Below are 26,195 nucleotides of genomic sequence, written 5' to 3' on the forward strand. Positions count from 1 at the left end.
AAATCCTCCCTGAAAAAATGTGACATCTCCACCCATTCGTGGGAATTTCTTGCCTGAGACCGCCCAAAATGGAGAAGAAGCATCTGGGACGGTGCCAGCCAATTCGAACAACATTGACGTGCCCTGACAGCAACCAAGTGCAAACTGCGGAAGGAGTGTTTGGAATTTCGAGCATCCCATTCACTCGCCTAACCAAACCCCACCTGCCCCACCTGTGGCAGAGTGTGCGGATCCAGAATTGTACTATTCAGTCTGTGATGGACCCACAGCCCTGGAGTGGGAGAAAGTTGTCCTCGTTCCCGAGGGACTGCCTAAGAAGAAGAAAAAGCTTTAGCTTGTCATTAAGTTTTTTTTGTCTTCTGAAACACCTCCAAAAGTAAGTTTCCTTTAAAAATGCATTTGAATGTTACCAATCGAGGGGCTGACCGCATGCTTTGTCTCTGTCTCACAGCAACCTTCCAAAATGAACAATTGATTGTTGGATTGATTGAAGGCTATTTCCCTGTTCACAGGGCTCAGTATGGGTCCTTTTCATTTTGTGATATTGATGATTTTGGCTTAAAATTAGGGGTCATGATTAGAAGTTTGCAGATTATACAAAACCTTGTCGGCTGGTTGATAGCAAGGAAAATGCTGTAGACTGCAGGCTATTATCAGTGGACTTGTCAAGTGAGCAGAAATGTGACAAATGGAGTTCAATATGGAGAAATGTGAAGTAATAAATTTGGGGAAGATAAACAAAGCAAAAGAATACACAAATGGTAGAATACTGAGAAGTGTAAAGGTACAGGGGGGCTTACCATGCATGTACACAAATCCCTGAAGATAGCAGGACAACTGGACAAGGCGGCTGGAATTTTACACGCCCCGCCCCCCAGAAGTGGGCTGGAGGTGAAGGGAGGGCGTAAAATTGAGTGGGAGGTGGTTGGATGGGTGGGGTGGGGGAGGGGGAGAGTGTGGTGTGGTGGTGGGTGGATAGCAAGGGAGCGCCACCATTCCTGTTGCCTACCCACCCCCGCTGCATCTTAGCAGCGGTGGGGAGGTGGCAAGCGGCCTGCCTGACCCAGGCCAATTAAGGCCCTTAAGTGACCAATTAATTGCCAACGGCAAAAGGCCACTTCGCTACCTGGGGAGGCCACCCAGTTAAATCTGGTGGCCTTCTTGCGGGCTTGTGGGGTGGGCCCTCCTGATCGGGCACCTTGTGCCTCACAGAGGGACACCCCCCTCCCAACAGCACAAGCCTCCCCTGTTGCAACGCTGTCCCCCACACCTTCTCGTGTGACCCCCCCCCCCCCCACACCCCCTTGCCAGGGCCCAGCTGATTGCCCTCGGTGAGGCCCCACACACTTACCTCTATCCCGGGGCCTCTTCCATCTTGTCAGTCCCGGCAGTGGCCACCGCTCCCGGTGACATTGCTGGGACTGAGGAGCTGCTGGCCTGCTGATTGGCTGGCAGCTCTTGGAGATGGGCCTTCCTGCCTTGGGCTGAAAACCCGACCTCATCCAATTAAGGGCCATGCAAAATAGCTGTGTGGCTTCCAGGCCTGGCAGAGGCAGGCTCGACTTTTTTTGCCGGTGGGCAGGGCTTTTGCCACAAAGTAAAATTCCAGCTCGTGGTTAAGAAGGCATATGGGATACTTCCCATTATTATTCAAGGCATGGAATACAGAGCAGGCAGGTCATGTTAGAACTATATAAAACACAAGTTAGGCCACAGCTAGAGTACTGCGTACAATTCTGGTCACCATATTACAGGAAGGATGTGATCGCAATGGATAAGGGGATTTATTTATTTATTTTATTTAGAGATACAGCACTGAAACAGGCCCTTCAGCCCACCGAGTCTGTGCCGACCATCGACCACCCATTTATACTAATCCTACATTAATCCCATATTCCTACCACATCCCCACCTTCCCCTATCACCTACCTACACTAGGGGCAATTTATAATGGCCAATTTACCTATCAACCTGCAAGTCTTTGGCTGTGGGAGGAAACCAGAGCACCCGGCGATAACCCACGCGGTCACAGGGAGAACTTGCAAACTCCGCACAGGCAGTACCCAGAATTGAACCCGGGTCACTGGAGCTGTGAGGCTGCGGTGCTAACCACTGCACCGCTGTGCTGCCAGGATGTTGCCAGGAATGGATAATTCTAGCTCTGAGGAAAGATTGGATAGGCTGGGGTTGTTTTGTTGGATCAGAGGAGACTGAGGGGAAATTTAATTGAGGTGTATAAAATTATGAGGGGCCTAGATAGAATGGATAGGATGGGCATATTTCACCTAGAGAGATGAATAACCAGGGGCATAGATTTAAAGTAATTGGCAGAAGGACGAGAAGAAGATGAGGAGAAATTATTTCACCCAGAGGGTGATGAGATTTGAAACTCACTTGCCCGAAAGGGTGGTAGAGGCAGAAACCCTCATCACATTTAAAATTACATGGATATATACTTGAAGTGCTGTAACCTGCAGGACTATCGACCAAGAGCTGGAAAGTAGGATTAGGCTGGTTAGCACTTTTTCAACCGACACAGACATAGTGGGCCAAATGGCCTCCTGTGCCATAATTCTTAATGATTTCTATATGATTGATAAGCTGCTGAAGAGTCAGACAGAGGTACCAACCTGCTCAGCAGTGCTGCAGATGTTGGAGGTGTTCCATCGCATTGGATATTTTCAGGGCAGAGACCAAACATCTCTGAAGGGCAGCAAAAACCACCCAGTGATTAACCGTTTGACTAAAATGAGAACCCACCTCCCTTGGTACTGCACTGAAGCGTCAGCCTGGATTATGTGCTCAGATTCTGGCGAGGGGCTTAAAACATATGGCCTTCTGCCTCAGAAGTGAGAGTGAGACAAGCCGTGCTAAACTGGAGCTTGTTCTATTGTAATTGGAATGGTTGCTGAGTAGTTGTAGAATAATGAAGTTATCCAGTGCCTGGAAGGCCCCTGTATTTAGCAATCATACTTGGCCATCACCTCGTGCTTCCCCTTGAGACTCCCTTCCTTTCTCCAAAGCAGAGTGGATTTTGTAACAAACCAAAGTGATGCTGACTTCAGTGCTGTTGTGTATTTGCTGCAGAGAATTCTGGAGCCCAGAGAGAGAGGTGGCTGTGTACCTGAACCTGACCAAGGCCTACTGTACTATTCATCAGCACCAGAAAGCATTGACATTTGGGAAGAAGTACCTGGAGCATCTAATAGGGGGACCACCTACAGGATACTGTCAGGATGTAACATCTGCTTATCATCAGGTGGGTAGTTTCAAAATCTCCTGAAATTGTTGATCATGTTTGAGAGTGAGCTGAGCTGAGAGTGGGAATAACAATGTGGGCCATTATCGAACCCTAATCAAATTGGCTCTGCTGCAGATTGGATTAGTTTCAGATTATTTATGGATTACTAGTGAGTAAAACCTCTAATGTTTGAGCAGATTCCACCTCAGGGAAGGATATTTATCAACCCATTTTACAAGGGTGTCTTCTGCTAGAAGGTTACAGAGTAGCTGTCTGATTAGTAAGTTTGCGGACGACACAAAGGTTGGTGGAGTTGCGGACAGTGATGAGGATTGTCAGAGGATACAGCAGGATATAGATCGGTTGGAGACTTGGGCGGAGAAATGGCAGATGGAGTTTAATCCGGACAAATGTGAGGTAATGCATTTTGGAAGGTCTAATACGTGGGGAGTATACAGTAAATGGCAGAATCCTTAGAAGTATTGACAGGCAGAGAGATCTGGGCGTACAGGTCCACATATCACTGAAAGTGGCAACGCAGGTGGATAAGGTAGTCAAGAAGGCATATGGCATGATAGCCTTCATTGGTCGGGGCATAGAGTATAAAAATTGGCAAGTCATGCTATAGCTGCACAGAACCTTCATTAGGCCACACTTGGAATATTGCATACAATTCTGGTTGCCACACTACCAGAAGGATGTGGAGGCTTTGGAGAGGGTACAGAAGAGGTTTACCAGGATGTTGCCTGGTCTGGAGGGTATTAGCTATGAGGAGAGGTTGGATAAACTCGGATTGTTTTCACTGGAATGACGGAGGTGGAGGGGTGACCTGATAGAGGTTTACAAAGTTGTGAGTGGCATGGACAGAGTGGATAGTCAGAAGCTTTTTCCCAGGATGGAAAAGTCAGTTATTCGGGGACATAGGTTTAAGGTGCGAGGGGCAAAGTTTGGAGGGGATGTGCGAGGCAAATCTTTTACACAGAGGGTGGTGAGTGCCTGGAACTTGCTGCCGGGGGAGGTGGTGGAAGCAGATACGATAGCGACATTTAAGAGGCATCTTGACAAATACATGGATAGGGTGGGAATAGAGGGATACAGACCCCAGAAGTGCAGAAGGTTTTAGTTTAGACAGGCATCATGATTGGCACAGGCTTGGAGGGCCGAATGGCCTGTTCCTGTACTGTACTATTCTTTGTTCTTTAGAGCAGGAAATGGTCAAACAAAGCATCTACCATCCTAAAGGTGCTCAGGTGACGAAGGTGCTCCATTGTATTGTAGGCTTTCAGTGCAGAGACCAAACTGCTCTGACCAGGGGAGCAAAGAATATCTTATGGTTAAGGAAGGAGTGGATTTTTTTTTGATGCTTCCTGCCCTTCATCTGAGGAGAGTGTTGGGGGTGGGGGGATAGTCAGGAATACTCTCCTCTCTGTCTGAGGAGAGTGTTGGGGGTTTAGTCAGTACTGAAGACCTGTGCTTCAGAGCTTGCTGGGCCCCTGGCCAAGCTGTTCCAATACAGCGACAACACTGGCATCTACCCGACAATGTGGAAAATTGCCCAGGTACATCCTGTCCACAAAAAAAAGGACAAATCCAACCTAGCCAATTTCTACGCCATCCGTCTACTCTCAATCATCAGCAGATTGATGGAATATATCATCAACAGTGCTATCATGTGTCCCGTACTCAGTTACAACCTGCTTATCAATGCTCAATTTGGGTTCTGCCAGGACCAAGCAGCTTCTGACCTCATTACACCCTGGTCCAAATATGCATAAAAAAGCTGAACTCCAGAGGTGAGGTGGGAGTGACTGCCCTTGACATCAAGGCAGCATTTGACTGAGTATGGCATCAAGGAGCCTCAGCAAAACTGGAGTCAATGGGAATCAGGGGGAAAGCTCTCTGCTGGTTGAGTCATACCTAGCGCAAAGGAAGATGGTTGTGGTTGTTGGGGATCAATCATCTCAGCCCCAGGACATCACTGCAGGAGTTCCTCAGGGTAGTGTCCTAGGCCCAACCATCTTCAGCTGATTCATCAATGACCTTCCTTCAATCATAAGGTCAGAAGTGGGGATGTTTGCTGTTGATTGCACAGTGTTCAGTACCACTTGCGATTCCTTAGGTACTGAAGTAGTCCGTGTCCAGATGCAGCAAGACCTGGACAACATTCAGGCTTGGGCTGATATGTGACAAGTAACATTCATGCTACACATGTGCCAGGCAATGACCATCTCCAACAAGAGAGAATCTAACCCTCTCCCCTTGATATTCAATGGCATTACGATCACTAAATCCCATTATCAACATCCTGAGGATTACCATTGACCAGAAACTGAACTGGATAGCCATATAAATACTGTGGCTACAAAAGCAGGTCAGAGGCTGGGAATTCTGCGGTGAGTAACTCACCTCCTGACTCCCCAAAGCCTGACCATCCACAAGGCACAAATCAGGAGTGTGACGGAATACTCTCCATTTCTCTGGTTGGGTGAAGCTCAACATTATCCAGGATAAAGCAGCTGTTCTGATTGGCACCCTGTTTACCACCTTAAACATTCACTCCCTTCACCACCAATGCACAATGACTGCAGTACGTACCATCTACAAGATGCACTGCAGCAACTCACCAAGCCCCCTTCAACAGCACCTTTCAAACCTGCGACCTCTACCACCTAGAAGGACAAGGGAAGCACACGCATGTGAACACCACCACCTGCAAGTTCCCCTCCAAGCCACACACAATCCTGACTTAGAACTAAATTGCTGCTCCTTCATTGTCGCTGAGTCAGAATCCCGGAACTCCCTTCCTAACAGCACTGTGAGTGTACCTACAGCATTTGGACTGCAGTGGTTCAGAAGGCAGCTCACCACCACCTTCTCAAGGGAAATTAGGGATAGGCAATAAATGCTGGCCTGGCCAGTAACAGTCGCATCCTCGAACAAATTAAAATAAAGTTTTCATGTCAGAACAAACGCACAAATCACAATCCCAAAACACTAAAAAGTTGTGAAATCCTGTATAATAAAAGGGAACTCAACTTAGTCAACGTGAAGCAGTGACCTTGGATAATGGCACCATATTGTACATAGTTATTATTGTTTCATATTTGTGGTTCCCACGGGTATTTGTTTTAACAATTTTTGTTCCTGTCTGGTGGCGCTGTGGGACCTCAGTGTCATCTCTTCAGGTATTTCAAATAAGACTTATATGGGAAGCCATAGCGATTTGTGAAGAAAGCTCCTCATCAGCTGGGGATGCCTGCTCTGGATATCTATAACAGATGCCAATCATAACCTTAAGTAATAGACCTTTATTCAGGACTATGCTTCAGTTGTACATTGTTTTTTTTTCTGGGTTATCAGCTTTTTCAGGGCTCTATCAGTCATTTGAAACTTGTCATCAGCCTGTCCCAGTTTTTTTAGATTGTCAAGTATGCGGGTGGGGGAGAAGGATCACTGAGTATTCTAGCTTCAGCTACTAATGCTGTATGTTTATGCCAAAAAGGGGAGGGGAAAGATACTAACTGCTGCTTTTTTCTCATTTAATTTAACACTAGCTGATTGAACAAATTCTACAGAGTGCCACTATTCAGATGTAAATACTGATATCTCAGGTTGTGGAGACAGTAGCCCTGAAATGCCTCTTACCCCTCTTCTGACCAGATACTAATCAAGCAGAGTGCAACTGAAAGTGTGCTACATTGGGGCAGGAACTTGTGCTCAGAATTGGGGTGAGTGTGAGGGAAAGACAGCAACCCAGCTGCTGCTGAAAATCCACCTCCACACCTCGAGGGATGCCCCTGCCTATTCTCTGTAACCTCCTCCAGCCTTACAACTCTCTGAGATCCCAAACTGAAGTGCGCTCTTCTCATTCTGGCCTCTTTTGCGTGCATCCCTGATTTTAATTACTGCACCATTGGTAGCTGTGCCTTCAGCTGCCTGGGACCTAAGCTCTGGAATTCCCTGCCTGTCTGTCTCTCCACCTCTTTCTCCTTTTTAAAACCTATCTCTTTGACTAAATAAAAAAAAATTTTAAATAAATAAAAATAAAAAATAAGTTTTTGGTCACCGGTCATAATATCTCCTTATGTGGCTCAGTGCCAAATTTTGTTTGATAATTACTCCTGTGAAGTGCCTGGGGATGTTTTACTATGTTCAGGGCACTGTATAAATACCATTTATTGTTGAAATCCTGGGGGTGACTCAACGGGGACAGGGAGTTGGCTTATTGCGTCTCCAGCTGTTTTTCTGAGTGTTTCCCATACACAAAAGAGATCATCTCCCCAGTGTTTTCTTTGCTGAAATTCCTTTGGAAGGGATTTGGAGAGCTGGGAAGTATTGTTGGAAGGTGCCACCTCATTGTGTTTATTTGTGTTGCAGGTTGCCAAACTACAAGAGAAACTGGGGCTTTACAATGAGTCGGTGATCAACTACCAGCAGTACTGTGAGCTGAGCAAGATGCTGGGCAACAGCCCAGCTGCAGCTGAGGCTCATGGAGCAATGGGTATGGTTCATACAGCACTCGGTAACTACGATCTTGCCATGACCCACGCTCACCAGAGCTTCAACTTGTCCAGAGCCCTTGGAGAGCGGCAACTTCGATTAGCAGCATTGATTAGACTCGGAGACATATACCGGACAACGGAGAACTTAGAGGAAGCAGCAAACTGGTACCAACAAGCTTGGGATCACGATAGCAGGGGGAATGATCCCAGACTGAAGTGCCAGGCTGCACTGGGTTTAGCAGAGGTTTATAAAGGGACCACTCAGTATCGGCATGCCTTATATTTCTACGAACAGGCTCTTGAAGCTGCAGAGGAGTCTGGGGAGGATGAGTTGATTTACAAGTGTAAATTTAAGATTGCATGCAACTGCCAGTTCTCCTACTCTGCAAAGGAACTGATGAAAGGATGCAAGGCCTTTGAGGAAGTGATAGCATATTACCATTGGCTTAGTAGGAAATACACAGTTGAAGGAATCGCACTACCAAAAGAAACCAATGATGTTCTTTTGGAGAGCTATGATGGGATCCAGTCAGTCCTTGAAAAACTAGGTGACCGTGTAAAGACGCTTCAGTATGCAGAGGCTGGCAGGAAACACAGATTTCTAACATGCACATTCATGAAGTGGGAACCCCCAGGGTGGTGTAATATGATGGATGAATCTTCAGCATTAGTCATCCCAAGTGTGGAGGAGCTTTACAGCATCCTAGATGCCCTCTCTGGACTGGTGTTGTACTATTCATTGGTGGAAACAGGTCTTTTTGTGTGGGTGCTGAAGGCGAAGGAAGGCCTGGTCCGCTTTCATGCCACTAGCAGTGCTGTGTCAGAAGCTGTTCATGGGCAGATCTTCCAATTCCTGCAGCTGCTGAAGAGCAGGTCCCTACTTTACGAGACTGAGGCCAGGAACATCCCAAAAAGAAGGCTGAGGAAAACCAATGTCAGAAAACTAAACAAGGTAAAGATTATCTGAGGAAATGCTGAATGCCGTGCTGGGTAATAGTGTCAGCCTTAGCTCAGTGATTGCATTCTCACCTGAGTCAAAAAGTTGTGGGTGCAAGCCCTGCTCCGGAGACTTGAGCACAAGATCTAGGCTGGTGCTGCAGTGCTGTACTGAGGAACTGTCAGAGTTGTCGCCTTTTGAATGAGATGTTAAACTGAGGCCTTGTCTGTAAAGCCTGGCTACCCGACCCGAACCCGATAAGACCTGACTACATGTGTTGGGTTCGGGTTGGGTCTATATTCTGAGTCCAGCATTCAGGCTCGGGTCGGGTCGGGCTGGACAGAGCTGCTTCTGGGAAGTCACAGGATCAGGCTTACCCATGATTCCCCACAACTTAGGAATAGCCGCTGCCAGAATGGATGAATGATATTCGTGTTGGGTTGGGCGCGAAAAAATTGAAGGACTTGGGCCCGGGTCAGGTTCGGGTTGGCTGTGGTCGGGCTGTGCCCGGGTCGTGTTTTAATTTTATATCCCAGCCAGGCTTTACTTGTCTGTCCTCTGTGGAGGACGTAAAAGATCCCGTGGCACTATTTCAAAGTAGAGCAGGGGAGTTCTCCCCCGGTGTTCTGGCCAATATTTATTCCTTGACCAACATCACTAGAACAGATTATCAGGTCATTGATCCATTGCTGGTTGTGGTGTGTGCAAATTGGCTGCTGGGTTACCCACATTTCATCAGTGGCTATGCTTCAAAAAGTACTTAATTGGCTGTACATTGCTTTGGATAATACTGAGGACATGAAAGGTGCTATAGAAATGCAAGATTGGGTGAGGAAGTTAGGAATGGCCTGGTGGGTGATGTGCTGTTGAGTACGATACTGAGCCATGCATACCACACAGGTCCCAACACTGATCCCAGTCTCTGCTGATTTCAGTTAGGGCAGTGGTAGAATTGCCTGGATGGTCCTGGGGCTAGAGAGCGACAAAATCAGCTCCTGTTTGCTTATTGATTGAACCATCCTGGAAAATGCACATGCTTGTGCATGCTGCATGAGGAAAGGGCTGGACTCTTGTGTTGTTTTCCATGGTAGGTTAGTCTGACTCAGTGAGAGCCTAACTACAGCCTCGATCTGGTGGTAAGTTTTATCCTTTCTATTACCAAAGCAACAAAAATCATATTGCAGAGATTTAGCTGATCCATTCTTCAATAACTGTCAGCCTAGTCTGCAAATGCTTCTTGGCTTTGATAGGTACAAGTCTTCAGCTCTATGCTGACATAACGCATTTCTAAAGAGGTCCTTAAGGCTGTTCTAATAGCAATGGAAATTTAAAGCTGATTAGTTTTGGCTTCATATAGTGAGACCACAAGTTCCGGATAAAATAGAGATAATTGGGTAATTCTCTTTAAATCAAACCTGGAGAACACACTGCTGTAAGCAACTAGGATTGATTTTATGCATAATTTGTATTATGTAACTATCCTCCAGTCACTGCATTTCGCTTGAAAAATAATACTGCTTTCATCAGGAAACTTTGCTGTAGTTTCAGTTGAGTCTGTTTGCCATAGTTCGCAAAGACTTGAAATAGACTAGTTTGTAGGGATTCTGATTAAATAGATTCTGTGCTGTAGTTTATAGAAACTGTTGAAATAGACTCTGTTTGCTGTAGCTCATACTCTATTTAAATAGACTCTGTTTGCTTTAGTTCCTAGAGACTGTTTAAATAGACTCTGCTTACCATTTGAATCAACTTTTTATGAAGTAACTCCTGCGGTACGTTCTGTCCAGTCTCCATCTTATTGGCTGACAGACTGACGTGGATACTTACTTTGATTAGTTTATGACATAGGAAGAACATAGAAACATAGGAGCAGGAATAGGCCATTCAGCCCATCGAGCCTGCCCACCATGCAATAAGATCATGGCTGGTCATGCACTTCAATGCCTTTCTCCCCACACTATCCGTATATCCCTTTATGTCATTGGTATTTAGAAATCTGTCAATATCTGCTTTAAACATACTCAATGACTGAGCTTCCACAGCCCTCTGGGGTATATAATTCCAAAGATTCACAGCCCTCTGAGTAAAGAAATTTCTCCGCATCTGGCTTCCCCCTTATTTTGAAATGTTGTCCCCAACCAGGGGAAATATCTTAGCTGCATCTACCCTGTCTATCCCTTTAAGTATTTTGCAGGTTTCAAAGAGATCACCTCTCATTCTTCAAAACTCCAGAGAATACAGGCCCAGTTTCCCCAATCTCTCTTCATAGGACAGTCCCGCCATCCTGGGAACAAGTCTGGTGAACTTTCGTTGCACTCCCTCTCTGGCAATAATATCCTTCTTAAGGTAACGGGACCGAAACTGCACACAGTACTCCAGGTGCAGTCTAACCAAGGTTCTATACAATTGAAGCAAGACTTCACTACTCCTGTACTCAAATCCTCTTGTGATAAAGGCTAACATACCATTAGCCTTCCAAATTGCTTGCTGCACCTGCATGTTAGCTTTCAGTGACTTATTGACAAGAACACCCAGGTCCCTTTGTACATCTACACTTTCTAATCTCTTACCATTTAAGAAATACTCTGCACATCTGTTCCTCCTAACAAAGTAGATAACCTCACATTTTTCCACATTATATTCCATCTGCCATGTTCTTGCCCACTCACTAAGTCTGTCCAAATCCCCTTGAAGCCGCTTTGCATCTTCCTCACAACACACATTCTCACCTAGTTTTGACATGGACAGCTTTTTTGCTTGTGCTCACTGGAAGTTGGTGACATTCCAACTCCTTTAAAATTTGGGCACTTACAAGAATCCGACTGAGGAGACTCGGTTGTGGGTCAGATATAAAAAACTCGGGGGCGGTTGAGGGGGAAGATGAGAACTAAACTGTGTTACGGACTGGTGGGAAATAATAGGGATGGTTTCCCTTTTTCACCTCTCAACTGACTGAAGACAGCATTTTTGTTAGAAATGTGTTTTAACCCCTGAGTGTTTTAATGGTCAACAAACAAATAACAGATTTCCTCTAGGTTTAAAGAAAGATAACTGCTTGTAAAACAACACCTGAAAATATTCGCAACTTTCGCACACTCTCACACGCACACAGCCCCACACACGCACAAACAAGAAAAAATAGGGTCAGAAGATAACATGCATTTTGGCCTGATGGTTTTTAAAAGAGTTCACTGTAAACCTTGCGTTCTTCTCTGGGGTGAAGATTTAAAAAAAACAGTGCAGTCCTGTTTTTCCTTTTTCCTGATTAACTGAAGACAAAACTTGGCAAGTTTCAGGAGGGCGAATGCGTTGTTGCAGTCTTTTTGTTGTAATTCTGTCACAGATCAATGTTGAAAGCCCTGGTACAGTTTCTCAGGTAGGGAGTTCAAGCCCACTTCCAATCACTGTCTACTTGTGGTTTAAAAATGGTGTTTTTAGGCAGGGTCCTTTTTCTTCTACTGAAGCAGGTGGAATCTCTGTCTCTCTACCTTTGTATGCCCAGCATATACTTTTATTAAGCTCCTTATCAGACACCTGGTTTCTGTCCTGTAATGGTTTCTCCTTACCATTGTCCTCATGAAGGGTATCTGATGGTGGGGCCATTGTTAGACAATGGAGCCTGAGTGTCTCCCATCTTCATTCCATTTTGATAAAGTGGAGTTTTCACACCCATTCCATTAACACAGAATGGGCTGTTTACATTTTAATGCCTTCCCCAAGGCTGGTCCAGACATGAAGATTGACTCAGGGTTCTTGTAGTTTCCATGGGCATTGGCAGTACAGGATAAGATCACCTGACCTCTTGACTCTATCTTATTTTTCAGGAAAAGTGCCTGTTTTGGGTTTGTTTTATAAGTTCATTATATAGTCCATAATTTCTCCATGCGTGAGCATGACAACTGTAAAGGAATATTATAATAATGAACTGATTTTTAACATGGGATTTTGATGGAAACACTTTTATTTCAGAAGACTTTAAAATGTAAACAGTTAAAAATTCAAAAGTGACTTCTGTACCTAAGGATGACCAGCCCCACTCTCCCCCTTGTTCTGATATCTTCCTGCTTCAGAGATGGCGGATGCCCCGTTCTTCGGTTAAGGATTCTGAGACAGCAGGGAGTCTGCCGGAAAATGAGAAGGAGATTGAGCACTGGAAAAGGATGTACTTTCTGCTCTTTGGACCTGTAACTGAGCTGCTAGAGGAGCTGCAGGAAGGCAGCAACCTCCTGATTGTGCCAGACAAACATCTCATACAGGTAGGTGAGCGAGACTGACCATTGCGCTGATTTTAAATCCTGTATTTGTACTTTGTGTTTGATTCCATAAAGCCAGTTGGTGAAGGATAGTACTGGAGCCGATCTTTAATTCAGTCTGACATTTACTTACAGAGTTGGACAATACAAGCACACATCTCCTAATTCAACCATACCACAGTTTCAAGTGAAACCCCAATTAATGCCCACCACCTGGATACAATTAAACACAATTAATATACAATTAATATTGCGGGCCCAGGGCTTCACATGACCAGAAAGAGCACATATTGAGAACTCAGGAATGACCAGGCGAATTGAAGTATCAGTGCGGACTTGGACAGCCAAAGCGTCCGTGCGGACCGCGTCGGCCGAAGCGTCAGAGCAGATTTTAGGAAACCATTTCTGAATATTATGACCACCTTAAGGCCACTGACCTTTTTCCGTGCAAGGAGAATAATGGCTATTGATAATATGTTTACACTGAGATTACTCCATGTATGCTCAGTGAGGGCTCACATGAGAGCTGTGCCCATAGAGCTGGGAGTATCTGCTAAACAGAGTGGCAGCGGGAATTTGGTGAGAGTGGAAGGAGGGGCTAAGTGCTTTACAACAAAGGGTGACAGGAAATATATAAATAATTGGAGTAGTTAGTTGTAAAGAGATAGCATTAAATGTGGTAGAGGATACCAAAATTAAATGTATCTAAATTGCATTAAATAAAATTCTGGTATATAAAAATAAATAATTAAATAATAAATAGGGGTAAGGGGATACTAAGCTAAAATATGTATGCATTATATAAGTAGATAGACTTTTAAGTAAATGTTGGGACAACTGAGACCCATTGCCTACAATTGCTGTGCCCGTTGGGAACTCCAGGGTGTTTTATGTGCCCTTCATTATGTGTTCAAGAAATGCTTCCCGTTGCTTGAGCTTGAGCACAGGGTTTCCGAGCGTGAGGAGTGCTTGGAGTCACTACAGGGCAGGCAGTAGGCTAAGGGTTTCTTGGAGCTCACATTCCAGGAGGCAGTCACCCCACAGCTTCAGAGAGTTCAGGAGGATAGTACATGGACAGCCATCCGGCAGGGTATAAGAGGGAGGTATCCTCCAGGAATGTGACTTTCAAACCAATTATCAGTGCTGAATAACCAGTGTGACAAAACCTGGAGGAGTGCAGTCTAGAGTACATCTGTGGCACTGGTGAGGAAGTGACTGCATGGCAGGGTGGGGGTGGGAATGGCAAATGTAGAAATGCAGTAGTCATAGAAGGGTTTGATAGTTAGGGGGATTGACAGGCTTTCTGCCACTGCTGACCTGAGTCCTGCATCGTGTATTGCCTCCCTGGTTCCAGGATAAAGGACATCACTGAGAGGGTGCAGAATGTTTTGAGGGGAGAAGAGGAACAGCCAGAAGTTGTGGTCCATGTGGGAGTCAATGCTATAGGCAGGTAAAGGGTTCCAATCCTACAGGCAGAGTTGCACAAGCTAGTGAAATGAAATTAAAGAGCAGGACCTTTAAGCTAGTAATCTCTGGAGTACTCTGAGTGCCATGTGCTACCCTGAGTGCCATATTGCATATAGCAATATGGTCGACTCTTACATGCTCTCTGAAATGGCCTATTGCGGCACTCAGTTGTGTCTAACCGCTACGAAGTCAATAAAAAGGAATGAAACTGGACGGACCACCCGGCATTGACCTAGGAACCGGAAACGACAACGGCAAAGGCAAACCCAGCCCTGTCGACCCTGCAAAGTCCTCCTTACTAACATCTGGGGGCTTGTGCCAAAGTTGGGAGAGTTGTCCCACAGACTAGTCAAGCAACAGCCTGACATAGTCATACTCGCAGAATCATACCTGACAATGTCCCAGACACTGTCATCACCATCCCCGGGTATGTCCTGTCCCACCGGCAGGACAGACCCACCAGAGATGGTGGCACAGTGGTATACAGTAGGGAGGGAGTTGCCCTGGGAGTCCTCAACATCGACTCTGGACACCATGAAGTCTCATGGCATCAGGTCAAACATGGGCTAGGAAACCTCCTACTGATTACCACCTACCGCCCTCCCTCAGCTGATGAGTCAGTACTCCTCCATGTTGAACAGCACTTGGAGGAAGCACTGAGGGTGGCGAGGGCACAAAATGTACTCTGGGTGGGGGACTTCAATGTCCATCACCAAGAGTGGCTTGGTAGCACCACTATTCACCGGGCTGGCTGAGTCCTAAAGGACATTTCTGCTAGACTGAGTCTGCGGCAGGTGGTGAGGGAACCAATAAGAAGGGAAAACATACTAGACCTCATCCTCACCAATCTGCCTGCCGCAGATGCATCTGTCCATGACAGTATTGGTAGGAGTGACCACCGCACAGTCGTTGTGGAGGCGAAGTCCTGCCTTCACATTGAGGATACCCTCCTTCGTGTTGTGTGGCACTACCACCGTGCTAAATGGGATAGATTTCGAACAGATCTAGCAATGCAAAACTGGGTATCCATGAGGCGCTGTGGGCCATCAGCAGCAGCAGAATTGTACTCAACCACAATCTGTAACCTCATGGCCCGGCATATCCCCCACTCTACCATTACCATCAAGCCAGGAGACCAACCCTGGTTCAATGAAGAGTGCAGGAGGGCATGCCAGGAGCAGCACCAGGCATACCTCAAAATGAGGTGTCAACCTGGTGAAGCTACAGCACAGGACTATCTGCGTTCCAAACTGTGTAAGCAGCATGTGATAGACAGAGCTAATCGATCCCATAACCAACGGATCAGATCTAAGCTCTGCAGTCCTGCCACATGCAGGTGTGAATGGTGGTGGACAATTAAACAACTAACTGGAGGAGGTGGCTCCACAAATATCCCCATCCTCAATGATGGGGGTGCCCAGCACATCAGTGCGAAAGATAAGGCTGAAGCATTTGCAACAATCTTCAGCCAGAAGTGCCGAGTTGATGATCCATCTCGGCCTCCACCTGAAGTCCCCAGCATCACAGATGCCAGACTTCAGCCAATTCGATTCATTCCGTGCAATATCAAGAAACGACTGAAGGCACTGGATACTGCAAAGGCTTTGGGCCCTGACAATATTCCGGCAATAGTACTGAAGACCTATGCTCCAGAACTTGCCGCGCCCCTAGCCAAGCTGTTCCAGTACAACTACAACACTGGCATCTGCCCTGCAATGTGGAAAATTGCCCAGGTATGCCCTGTACACAAAAAGCAGGACAATTAACGCCCCATCAGCCTACTCTCAATCATCAGTAAAGTGATGGAAGGTGTCATCAGCAGTGCCATCAAACGGCACGCTTAGCAATAACCTGCGCAGTGACGCTCAGTTTGGGTTCCGCCAGGGCCACTCAGCTCCTGACCTCATTACAGCCTTGGTTCAAACATGGACAAAACAGCTGAACTCAAGTGGTGAGGTGAGAGTGACTGCCCTTGACATCAAGGCAGTATTTGACCGAGTATGGCATCAAGGACCCGAGCAAAACTGAGGTCAATGGGAATCAGGGGGAAAACCCTTTGCTGGCTGGAGTCATACCTAGCACAAAGGAAGATGGTTGTGGTTCTTGGAGGTCAATCATCTGAGCTCCAGGACATCACTGCAGGAGTTCCTCAGGGTAGTGTCCTAGGCCCAACCATCTTCAGCTGCTTCATCAATGACCTTCCTTCAATCATAAGGTCAGAAGTGGGGATGTTCACTGATGATTGCACAATGTTCAGCACCATTCGTGACTCCTCAGATACTGAAGCAGTCCATGTAGAAATGCAGCAAGACTTGGACAATATCCAGGTTTGGGCTGATAAGTGGCAAGTAATATTCCCGCCACACAAGTGCCAGGAAATGACCATCTCAAACAAGAGAGAATCTCGCCATCTCCCCTTGACATTCAATGGCATTACCATCGCTGAATCCCCCACTATCAACATCCTAGGGGCTACCATTAACCAGACCCTGAACTGGAGCAGCCATATAAATACCGTGGCTACAAGAGCAGGTCAGAGGCTAGGAATCTTGTGGCGAGTAACTCACCTCCTGACTCCCCAAAGCCTGTCCACCATCTACACGGCACAAGTCAGGAGTGTGATGGAATACTGTCCACTTGCCTGGATGGGTGCAGCTCCAACAACACTCAAGAAACTCGAAACCATCCAGGACAAAGCAGCCCGTTTGATTGGCACCCCATCTACAAATATTCACTCCCTCCACCACCGACGCACGGTGGCAGCAGTGTGTACAATCTACAAGATGCACTGCAGCAATGCACCAAGGCTCCTTGGACAGCACCTTCCAAACCCGCGACCTCTACCACCTAGAAGGACCAGGGCAGCAGATGCATGGGAACACCACCACCTGCAAGTTCCCCTCCAAGTCACACACCATCCTGACTTGGAACTATATCGCCGTTCCTTCACTGCCGCTGGGTCAAAATCCTGGAACTCCCCGCTCACCGCTTGCTCCCCGCTTCATCGCTGCCCCCCATGTCAGTCTGCTCACCGCTGCCTCCCATGTCCGTCTGCTCATGGCTGCCTCCCATGTCCGTCTGCTCATGGCTGCCTCCCATGTCCGTCTGCTCATGGCTGCCTCCCATGTCCGTCTGCTCACCGCTTGCTCCCCGCCTCATCATTGCCTCCCGCGTCCGTCTGCTCACCGCTTGCTCCCCGCCTCATCACTGCCTCCCATGTCCGTCTGCTCACCGCTTGCTCCCCGCCTCATCGCTGCCCCCCATGTCAATCTGCTCACCGCTGCCTCCCATGTCCGTCTGCTCAACGCTTGCTCCCCACTTCATCACTGCCTCCCATGTCCGTCTGCTCACCGCTTGCTCCCCGCCTCATCACTGCCTCCGCGTCCGTCTGCTCACCACTTGCTCCCCGCCTCATCACTGCCTCCCGCGTCCGTCTGCTCACCGCTTGCTCCCCGCCTCGTCATTGCCTCCCACGTCCGTCTCACCGCTTGCTCCTCTCCTCTTCGCTGCCTCCCGCGCCCGTCTCACCACTTGACCCCCGCCTCATCGCTGCCTCCCACGTCTGTCTGCTCACCACTTGGCCCCCGCCTCATCGCTGCCTCCCATGTCCGTCTGCTCACCGCTTGCTCCCCGCTTCATCACTGCCTCCCATGTCCGTCTGCTCACCGCTGCCTCCCATGTCCGTCTGCTCAATGCTTGCTGCCCGCTTCATCACTGCCTCCCATGTCCGTCTGCTCACCGCTGCCTCCCATGTCCGTCTGCTCACCGCTTGCTCCCCGCCTCATCACTGCCTCCCGCGTCCGTCTGCTCAGCGCTTGCTCCCCGCCTCATCGCTGCCTCCCATGTCCGTCTGCTCACCGCTGCCTCCCATGTCCGTCTGCTCAACGCTTGCTCCCCGCTTCATCACTGCCTCCCATGTCCGTCTGCTCACCGCTTGCTCCCCGCCTCATCACTGCCTCCCGCGTCCGTCTGCTCAGCGCTTGCTCCCCGCCTCATCACTGCCTCCCATGTCCGTCTGCTCATGGCTGCCTCCCATGTCCGTCTGCTCATGGCTGCCTCCCATGTCCGTCTGCTCATGGCTGCCTCCCATGTCCGTCTGCTCATGGCTGCCTCCCATGTCCGTCTGCTCATGGCTGCCTCCCATGTCCGTCTGCTCATGGCTGCCTCCCATGTCCGTCTGCTCATGGCTGCCTCCCATGTCCGTCTGCTCATGGCTGCCTCCCATGTCCGTCTGCTCATGGCTGCCTCCCATGTCCGTCTGCTCATGGCTGCCTCCCATGTCCGTCTGCTCATGGCTGCCTCCCATGTCCGTCTGCTCATGGCTGCCTCCCATGTCCGTCTGCTCATGGCTGCCTCCCATGTCCGTCTGCTCATGGCTGCCTCCCATGTCTGTCTGCTCATCGCTGCCTCCCATGTCCGTCTGCTCACCGCTTGCTCCCCGCCTCATCATTGCCTCCCGCGTCCGTCTGCTCACCGCTTGCTCCCCGCCTCGTCATTGCCTCCCACGTCCGTCTCACCGCTTGCTCCTCTCCTCTTCGCTGCCTCCCGCGCCCGTCTCACCACTTGACCCCCGCCTCATCGCTGCCTCCCACGTCTGTCTGCTCACCACTTGGCCCCCGCCTCATCACTGCCTCCCATGTCCGTCTGCTCACCGCTTGCTCCCCGCTTCATCACTGCCTCCCATGTCCGTGTGCTCACCGCTGCCTCCCATGTCCGTCTGCTCAATGCTTGCTCCCCGCTTCATCACTGCCTCCCATGTCCGTCTGCTCACCGCTGCCTCCCATGTCCGTCTGCTCACCGCTTGCTCCCCGCCTCATCACTGCCTCCCGCGTCCGTCTGCTCAGCGCTTGTTCCCCGCCTCATCGCTGCCTCCCATGTCCGTCTGCTCACCGCTGCCTCCCATGTCCGTCTGCTCAACGCTTGCTCCCCGCTTCATCACTGCCTCCCATGTCCGTCTGCTCACCGCTTGCTCCCCGCCTCATCACTGCCTCCCGCGTCCGTCTGCTCAGCGCTTGCTCCCCGCCTCATCACTGCCTCCCATGTCCGTCTGCTCATGGCTGCCTCCCATGTCCGTCTGCTCATGGCTGCCTCCCATGTCCGTCTGCTCATGGCTGCCTTCCATGTCCGTCTGCTCATGGCTGCCTCCCATGTCCGTCTGCTCATGGTTGCCTCCCATGTCCGTCTGCTCATGGCTGCCTCCCATGTCCGTCTGCTCATGGCTGCCTCCCATGTCCGTCTGCTCATCGCTGCCTCTCATGTCCGTCTGCTCATCGCTGCCTCCCATGTCCGTCTGCTCACCGCTTGCTCCCCGCCTCATCGCTGCCTCCCATGTCCGTCGCCTCATCGCTGCCTCCCATGTCCGTCGCCTCATCGCTGCCTCCCATGTCCGTCGCCTCATCGCTGCCTCCCATGTCCGTCGCCTCATCGCTGCCTCCCATGTCCGTCGCCTCATCGCTGCCTCCCATGTCCGTCTGCTCATCGCTGCCTCCCATGTCCGTCTGCTCACCGCTTGCTCCCCGCTTCATCACTGCCTCCCATGTCCGTCTGCTCACCGCTTGCACCCCGCTTCATCACTGCCTCCCATGTCCGTCTGCTCACCGCTTGCACCCCGCATCATCACTGCCTCCCATGTCCGTCTGCTCACCGCTTGCTCCCCGCCTCACGCTGCCTCCCATGTCCGTCTGCTCACTGCTTGCTCCCCGCATCATCGCTGCCTCCCATGTCCGTCTGCTCACCGCTGCCTCCCATGTCCGTCTGCTCACCGCTTGCTCCCCGCCTCATCACTGCCTCCCGCGTCCGTCTGCTCAGCGCTTGCTCCCCGCCTCATCACTGCCTCCCATGTCCGTCTGCTCATGGCTGCCTCCCATGTCCGTCTGCTCATGGCTGCCTCCCATGTCCGTCTGCTCATGGCTGCCTCCCATGTCCGTCTGCTCATCGCTGCCTCCCATGTCCGTCTGTTCATCGCTGCCTCCCATGTCCGTCTGCTCACCGCTTGCTCCCCGCCTCATCACTGCCTCCCACGTCCGTCTGCTCACTGCTTGCTCCCCGCCTCATCGATGCCTCCCATGTCCGTCTGCTCACCGCTTGCTGCTCACCGCTTGCTACTCGCCTCATCGCTGCCTCCCGCGTCTGTCTGCTCACCACTTGACCCCCGCCTCATCACTGCCTTCCATGTCCGTCTGCTCACCGCTTGCTCCTCGCCTCATCGCTGCTCCCCGCCTCATCGCTGCCCCCCACTTCCGTCTGCTCACCACTTGACCCCCGCCTCATCGCTGCCTCCCACGTCCGTCAGCTCACCACTTGATCCCCGCCTCATCGCTGCCTCCCATGTCCGTCTGCTCACTGCTTGCTCCCCGCCTCATCACTGCCTCCCATGTCCGTCTGCTCACCGCTTGCTCCCCGCCTCATCACTGCCTCCCATGTCCGTCTGCTCACCGCTTGCTCCCCGCTTCATCGCTGCCCCCCATGTCAGTCTGCTCACCGCTGCCTCCCATGTCCGTCTGCTCAACGCTTGCTCCCCACTTCATCACTGCCTCCCATGTCCGTCTGCTCACCGCTTGCTCCCCGCCTCATCACTGCCTCCGCGTCCGTCTGCTCACCACTTGCTCCCCGCCTCATCACTGCCTCCCGCGTCCGTCTGCTCAACGCTTGCTCCCCGCCTCATCGCTGCCTCCCATGTCCGTCTGCTCAACGCTTGCTCCCCGCTTCATCACTGCCTCCCATATCCGTCTGCTCATCACTGCCTCCCGCGTCCGTCTGCTCAACGCTTGCTCCCCGCCTCATCGCTGCCTCCCATGTCCGTCTGCTCACCGCTTGCTCCCCGCCTCATCATTGCCTCCCGCGTCCGTCTGCTCACCGCTTGCTCCCCGCCTCGTCATTGCCTCCCACGTCCGTCTCACCGCTTGCTCCTCTCCTCTTCGCTGCCTCCCGCGCCCGTCTCACCACTTGACCCCCGCCTCATCGCTGCCTCCCACGTCTGTCTGCTCACCACTTGGCCCCCGCCTCATCGCTGCCTCCCATGTCCGTCTGCTCACCGCTTGCTCCCCGCTTCATCACTGCCTCCCATGTCCGTCTGCTCACCGCTGCCTCCCATGTCCGTCTGCTCAATGCTTGCTGCCCGCTTCATCACTGCCTCCCATGTCCGTCTGCTCACCGCTGCCTCCCATGTCCGTCTGCTCACCGCTTGCTCCCCGCCTCATCACTGCCTCCCGCGTCCGTCTGCTCAGCGCTTGCTCCCCGCCTCATCGCTGCCTCCCATGTCCGTCTGCTCACCGCTGCCTCCCATGTCCGTCTGCTCAACGCTTGCTCCCCGCTTCATCACTGCCTCCCATGTCCGTCTGCTCACCGCTTGCTCCCCGCCTCATCACTGCCTCCCGCGTCCGTCTGCTCAGCGCTTGCTCCCCGCCTCATCACTGCCTCCCATGTCCGTCTGCTCATGGCTGCCTCCCATGTCCGTCTGCTCATGGCTGCCTCCCATGTCCGTCTGCTCATGGCTGCCTCCCATGTCCGTCTGCTCATGGCTGCCTCCCATGTCCGTCTGCTCATGGCTGCCTCCCATGTCCGTCTGCTCATGGCTGCCTCCCATGTCCGTCTGCTCATGGCTGCCTCCCATGTCCGTCTGCTCATGGCTGCCTCCCATGTCCGTCTGCTCATGGCTGCCTCCCATGTCCGTCTGCTCATGGCTGCCTCCCATGTCCGTCTGCTCATGGCTGCCTCCCATGTCCGTCTGCTCATGGCTGCCTCCCATGTCCGTCTGCTCATGGCTGCCTCCCATGTCCGTCTGCTCATGGCTGCCTCCCATGTCCGTCTGCTCATGGCTGCCTCCCATGTCCGTCTGCTCATGGCTGCCTCCCATGTCCGTCTGCTCATGGCTGCCTCCCATGTCCGTCTGCTCATGGCTGCCTCCCATGTCCGTCTGCTCATGGCTGCCTCCCATGTCCGTCTGCTCATGGCTGCCTCCCATGTCCGTCTGCTCATGGCTGCCTCCCATGTCCGTCTGCTCATGGCTGCCTCCCATGTCCGTCTGCTCATCGCTGCCTCCCATGTCCGTCTGCTCACCGCTTGCTCCCCGCCTCATCGCTGCCTCCCATGTCCGTCGCCTCATCGCTGCCTCCCATGTCCGTCGCCTCATCGCTGCCTCCCATGTCCGTCGCCTCATCGCTGCCTCCCATGTCCGTCGCCTCATCGCTGCCTCCCATGTCCGTCTGCTCATCGCTGCCTCCCATGTCCGTCTGCTCACCGCTTGCTCCCCGCTTCATCACTGCCTCCCATGTCCGTCTGCTCACCGCTTGCTCCCCGCCTCATCACTGCCTCCCGCGTCCGTCTGCTCAGCGCTTGCTCCCCGCCTCATCACTGCCTCCCATGTCCGTCTGCTCATGGCTGCCTCCCATGTCCGTCTGCTCATGGCTGCCTCCCATGTCCGTCTGCTCATGGCTGCCTCCCATGTCCGTCTGCTCATGGCTGCCTCCCATGTCCGTCTGCTCATCGCTTGCACCCTGCCTCATCGCTGCCTCCCATGTCCGTCGCCTCATCGCTGCCTCCCATGTCCGTCCGCTCATCGCTGCCTCCCATGTCCGTCTGCTCACCGCTTGCTCCGCGCCTCATCGCTGCCTCCCGCGTCCGTCTGCTCACTGCTTGCTCCCCGCCTCGTCATTGCCTCCCACGTCCGTCTCACCGCTTGCTCCCCGCTTCATCACTGCCTCCCATGTCCGTCTGCTCACCGCTTGCTCCCCGCCTCATCGCTGTCTCCCGCATCTGTCTGCTCAACGCTTGCTCCCCGCCTCATCGCTGCCTCCCATGTCCATCTGCTCATCGCTGCCCCCCATGTCAGTCTGCTCACCGCTGCCTCCCATGTCCGTCTGCTCAACGCTTGCTCCCCACTTCATCACTGCCTCCCATGTCCGTCTGCTCACCGCTTGCTCCCCGCCTCATCACTGCCTCCGCGTCCGTCTGCTCACCACTTGCTCCCCGCCTCATCACTGCCTCCCGCGTCCGTCTGCTCAACGCTTGCTCCCCGCCTCATCGCTGCCTCCCATGTCCGTCTGCTCAACGCTTGCTCCCCGCTTCATCACTGCCTCCCATATCCGTCTGCTCATCACTGCCTCCCGCGTCCGTCTGCTCAACGCTTGCTCCCCGCCTCATCGCTGCCTCCCATGTCCGTCTGCTCACCGCTTGCTCCCCGCCTCATCATTGCCTCCCGCGTCCGTCTGCTCACCGCTTGCTCCCCGCCTCGTCATTGCCTCCCACGTCCGTCTCACCGCTTGCTCCTCTCCTCTTCGCTGCCTCCCGCGCCCGTCTCACCACTTGACCCCCGCCTCATCGCTGCCTCCCACGTCTGTCTGCTCACCACTTGGCCCCCGCCTCATCGCTGCCTCCCATGTCCGTCTGCTCACCGCTTGCTCCCCGCTTCATCACTGCCTCCCATGTCCGTCTGCTCACCGCTGCCTCCCATGTCCGTCTGCTCAATGCTTGCTGCCCGCTTCATCACTGCCTCCCATATACGTCTGCTCACCGCTGCCTCCCATGTCCGTCTGCTCACCGCTTGCTCCCCGCCTCATCACTGCCTCCCGCGTCCGTCTGCTCAGCGCTTGCTCCCCGCCTCATCGCTGCCTCCCATGTCCGTCTGCTCACCGCTTGCTCCCCGCCTTGTCATTGCCTCCCACGTCCGTCTCACCGCTTGCTCCTCTCCTCTTCGCTGCCTCCCGCGCCCGTCTCACCACTTGACCCCCGCCTCATCGCTGCCTCCCACGTCTGTCTGCTCACCACTTGGCCCCCGCCTCATCGCTGCCTCCCATGTCCGTCTGCTCACCGCTTGCTCCCCGCTTCATCACTGCCTCCCATGTCCGTCTGCTCACCGCTGCCTCCCATGTCCGTCTGCTCAATGCTTGCTGCCCGCTTCATCACTGCCTCCCATGTCCGTCTGCTCACCGCTGCCTCCCATGTCCGTCTGCTCACCGCTTGCTCCCCGCCTCATCACTGCCTCCCGCGTCCGTCTGCTCAGCGCTTGCTCCCCGCCTCATCGCTGCCTCCCATGTCCGTCTGCTCACCGCTGCCTCCCATGTCCGTCTGCTCAACGCTTGCTCCCCGCTTCATCACTGCCTCCCATGTCCGTCTGCTCACCGCTTGCTCCCCGCCTCATCACTGCCTCCCGCGTCCGTCTGCTCAGCGCTTGCTCCCCGCCTCATCACTGCCTCCCATGTCCGTCTGCTCATGGCTGCCTCCCATGTCCGTCTGCTCATGGCTGCCTCCCATGTCCGTCTGCTCATGGCTGCCTCCCATGTCCGTCTGCTCATGGCTGCCTCCCATGTCCGTCTGCTCATGGCTGCCTCCCATGTCCGTCTGCTCATGGCTGCCTCCCATGTCCGTCTGCTCATGGCTGCCTCCCATGTCCGTCTGCTCATGGCTGCCTCCCATGTCCGTCTGCTCATGGCTGCCTCCCATGTCCGTCTGCTCATGGCTGCCTCCCATGTCCGTCTGCTCATGGCTGCCTCCCATGTCCGTCTGCTCATGGCTGCCTCCCATGTCCGTCTGCTCATGGCTGCCTCCCATGTCCGTCTGCTCATGGCTGCCTCCCATGTCCGTCTGCTCATGGCTGCCTCCCATGTCCGTCTGCTCATGGCTGCCTCCCATGTCCGTCTGCTCATGGCTGCCTCCCATGTCCGTCTGCTCATGGCTGCCTCCCATGTCCGTCTGCTCATGGCTGCCTCCCATGTCCGTCTGCTCATGGCTGCCTCCCATGTCCGTCTGCTCATCGCTGCCTCCCATGTCCGTCTGCTCACCGCTTGCTCCCCGCCTCATCATTGCCTCCCGCGTCCGTCTGCTCACCGCTTGCTCCCCGCCTCGTCATTGCCTCCCACGTCCGTCTCACCGCTTGCTCCTCTCCTCTTCGCTGCCTCCCGCGCCCGTCTCACCACTTGACCCCCGCCTCATCGCTGCCTCCCACGTCTGTCTGCTCACCACTTGGCCCCCGCCTCATCACTGCCTCCCATGTCCGTCTGCTCACCGCTTGCTCCCCGCTTCATCACTGCCTCCCATGTCCGTCTGCTCACCGCTGCCTCCCATGTCCGTCTGCTCAATGCTTGCTCCCCGCTTCATCACTGCCTCCCATGTCCGTCTGCTCACCGCTGCCTCCCATGTCCGTCTGCTCACCGCTTGCTCCCCGCCTCATCACTGCCTCCCGCGTCCGTCTGCTCAGCGCTTGTTCCCCGCCTCATCGCTGCCTCCCATGTCCGTCTGCTCACCGCTGCCTCCCATGTCCGTCTGCTCAACGCTTGCTCCCCGCTTCATCACTGCCTCCCATGTCCGTCTGCTCACCGCTTGCTCCCCGCCTCATCACTGCCTCCCGCGTCCGTCTGCTCAGCGCTTGCTCCCCGCCTCATCACTGCCTCCCATGTCCGTCTGCTCATGGCTGCCTCCCATGTCCGTCTGCTCATGGCTGCCTCCCATGTCCGTCTGCTCATGGCTGCCTTCCATGTCCGTCTGCTCATGGCTGCCTCCCATGTCCGTCTGCTCATGGTTGCCTCCCATGTCCGTCTGCTCATGGCTGCCTCCCATGTCCGTCTGCTCATGGCTGCCTCCCATGTCCGTCTGCTCATCGCTGCCTCCCATGTCCGTCTGCTCATCGCTGCCTCCCATGTCCGTCTGCTCACCGCTTGCTCCCCGCCTCATCGCTGCCTCCCATGTCCGTCGCCTCATCGCTGCCTCCCATGTCCGTCGCCTCATCGCTGCCTCCCATGTCCGTCGCCTCATCGCTGCCTCCCATGTCCGTCGCCTCATCGCTGCCTCCCATGTCCGTC

General features: G+C 52.6%; 1 protein-coding gene across 4 annotated transcripts in view; it reads left to right on the plus strand.

The window, feature by feature from the left end:
• LOC137347803 (tetratricopeptide repeat protein 28-like) overlaps positions 1-26,195 on the plus strand; it is a 492,214-nt gene that overhangs the window by 47,395 nt on the left and 418,624 nt on the right. For all 4 annotated transcript variants that reach the window (XM_068012797.1, XM_068012799.1, XM_068012800.1 and 1 more), the window contains exons 7-9: positions 3,088-3,259; positions 7,619-8,695; positions 12,751-12,936. In XM_068012797.1, the coding sequence (XP_067868898.1) occupies positions 3,088-3,259; positions 7,619-8,695; positions 12,751-12,936 (1,435 nt within the window). The remainder of the gene's footprint in view (positions 1-3,087; positions 3,260-7,618; positions 8,696-12,750; positions 12,937-26,195) is intronic.

This window comes from Heterodontus francisci, chromosome 32 (genome assembly GCF_036365525.1).
Source record: "Heterodontus francisci isolate sHetFra1 chromosome 32, sHetFra1.hap1, whole genome shotgun sequence".
Classification (NCBI taxonomy): Eukaryota; Metazoa; Chordata; class Chondrichthyes; order Heterodontiformes; family Heterodontidae; genus Heterodontus; species Heterodontus francisci.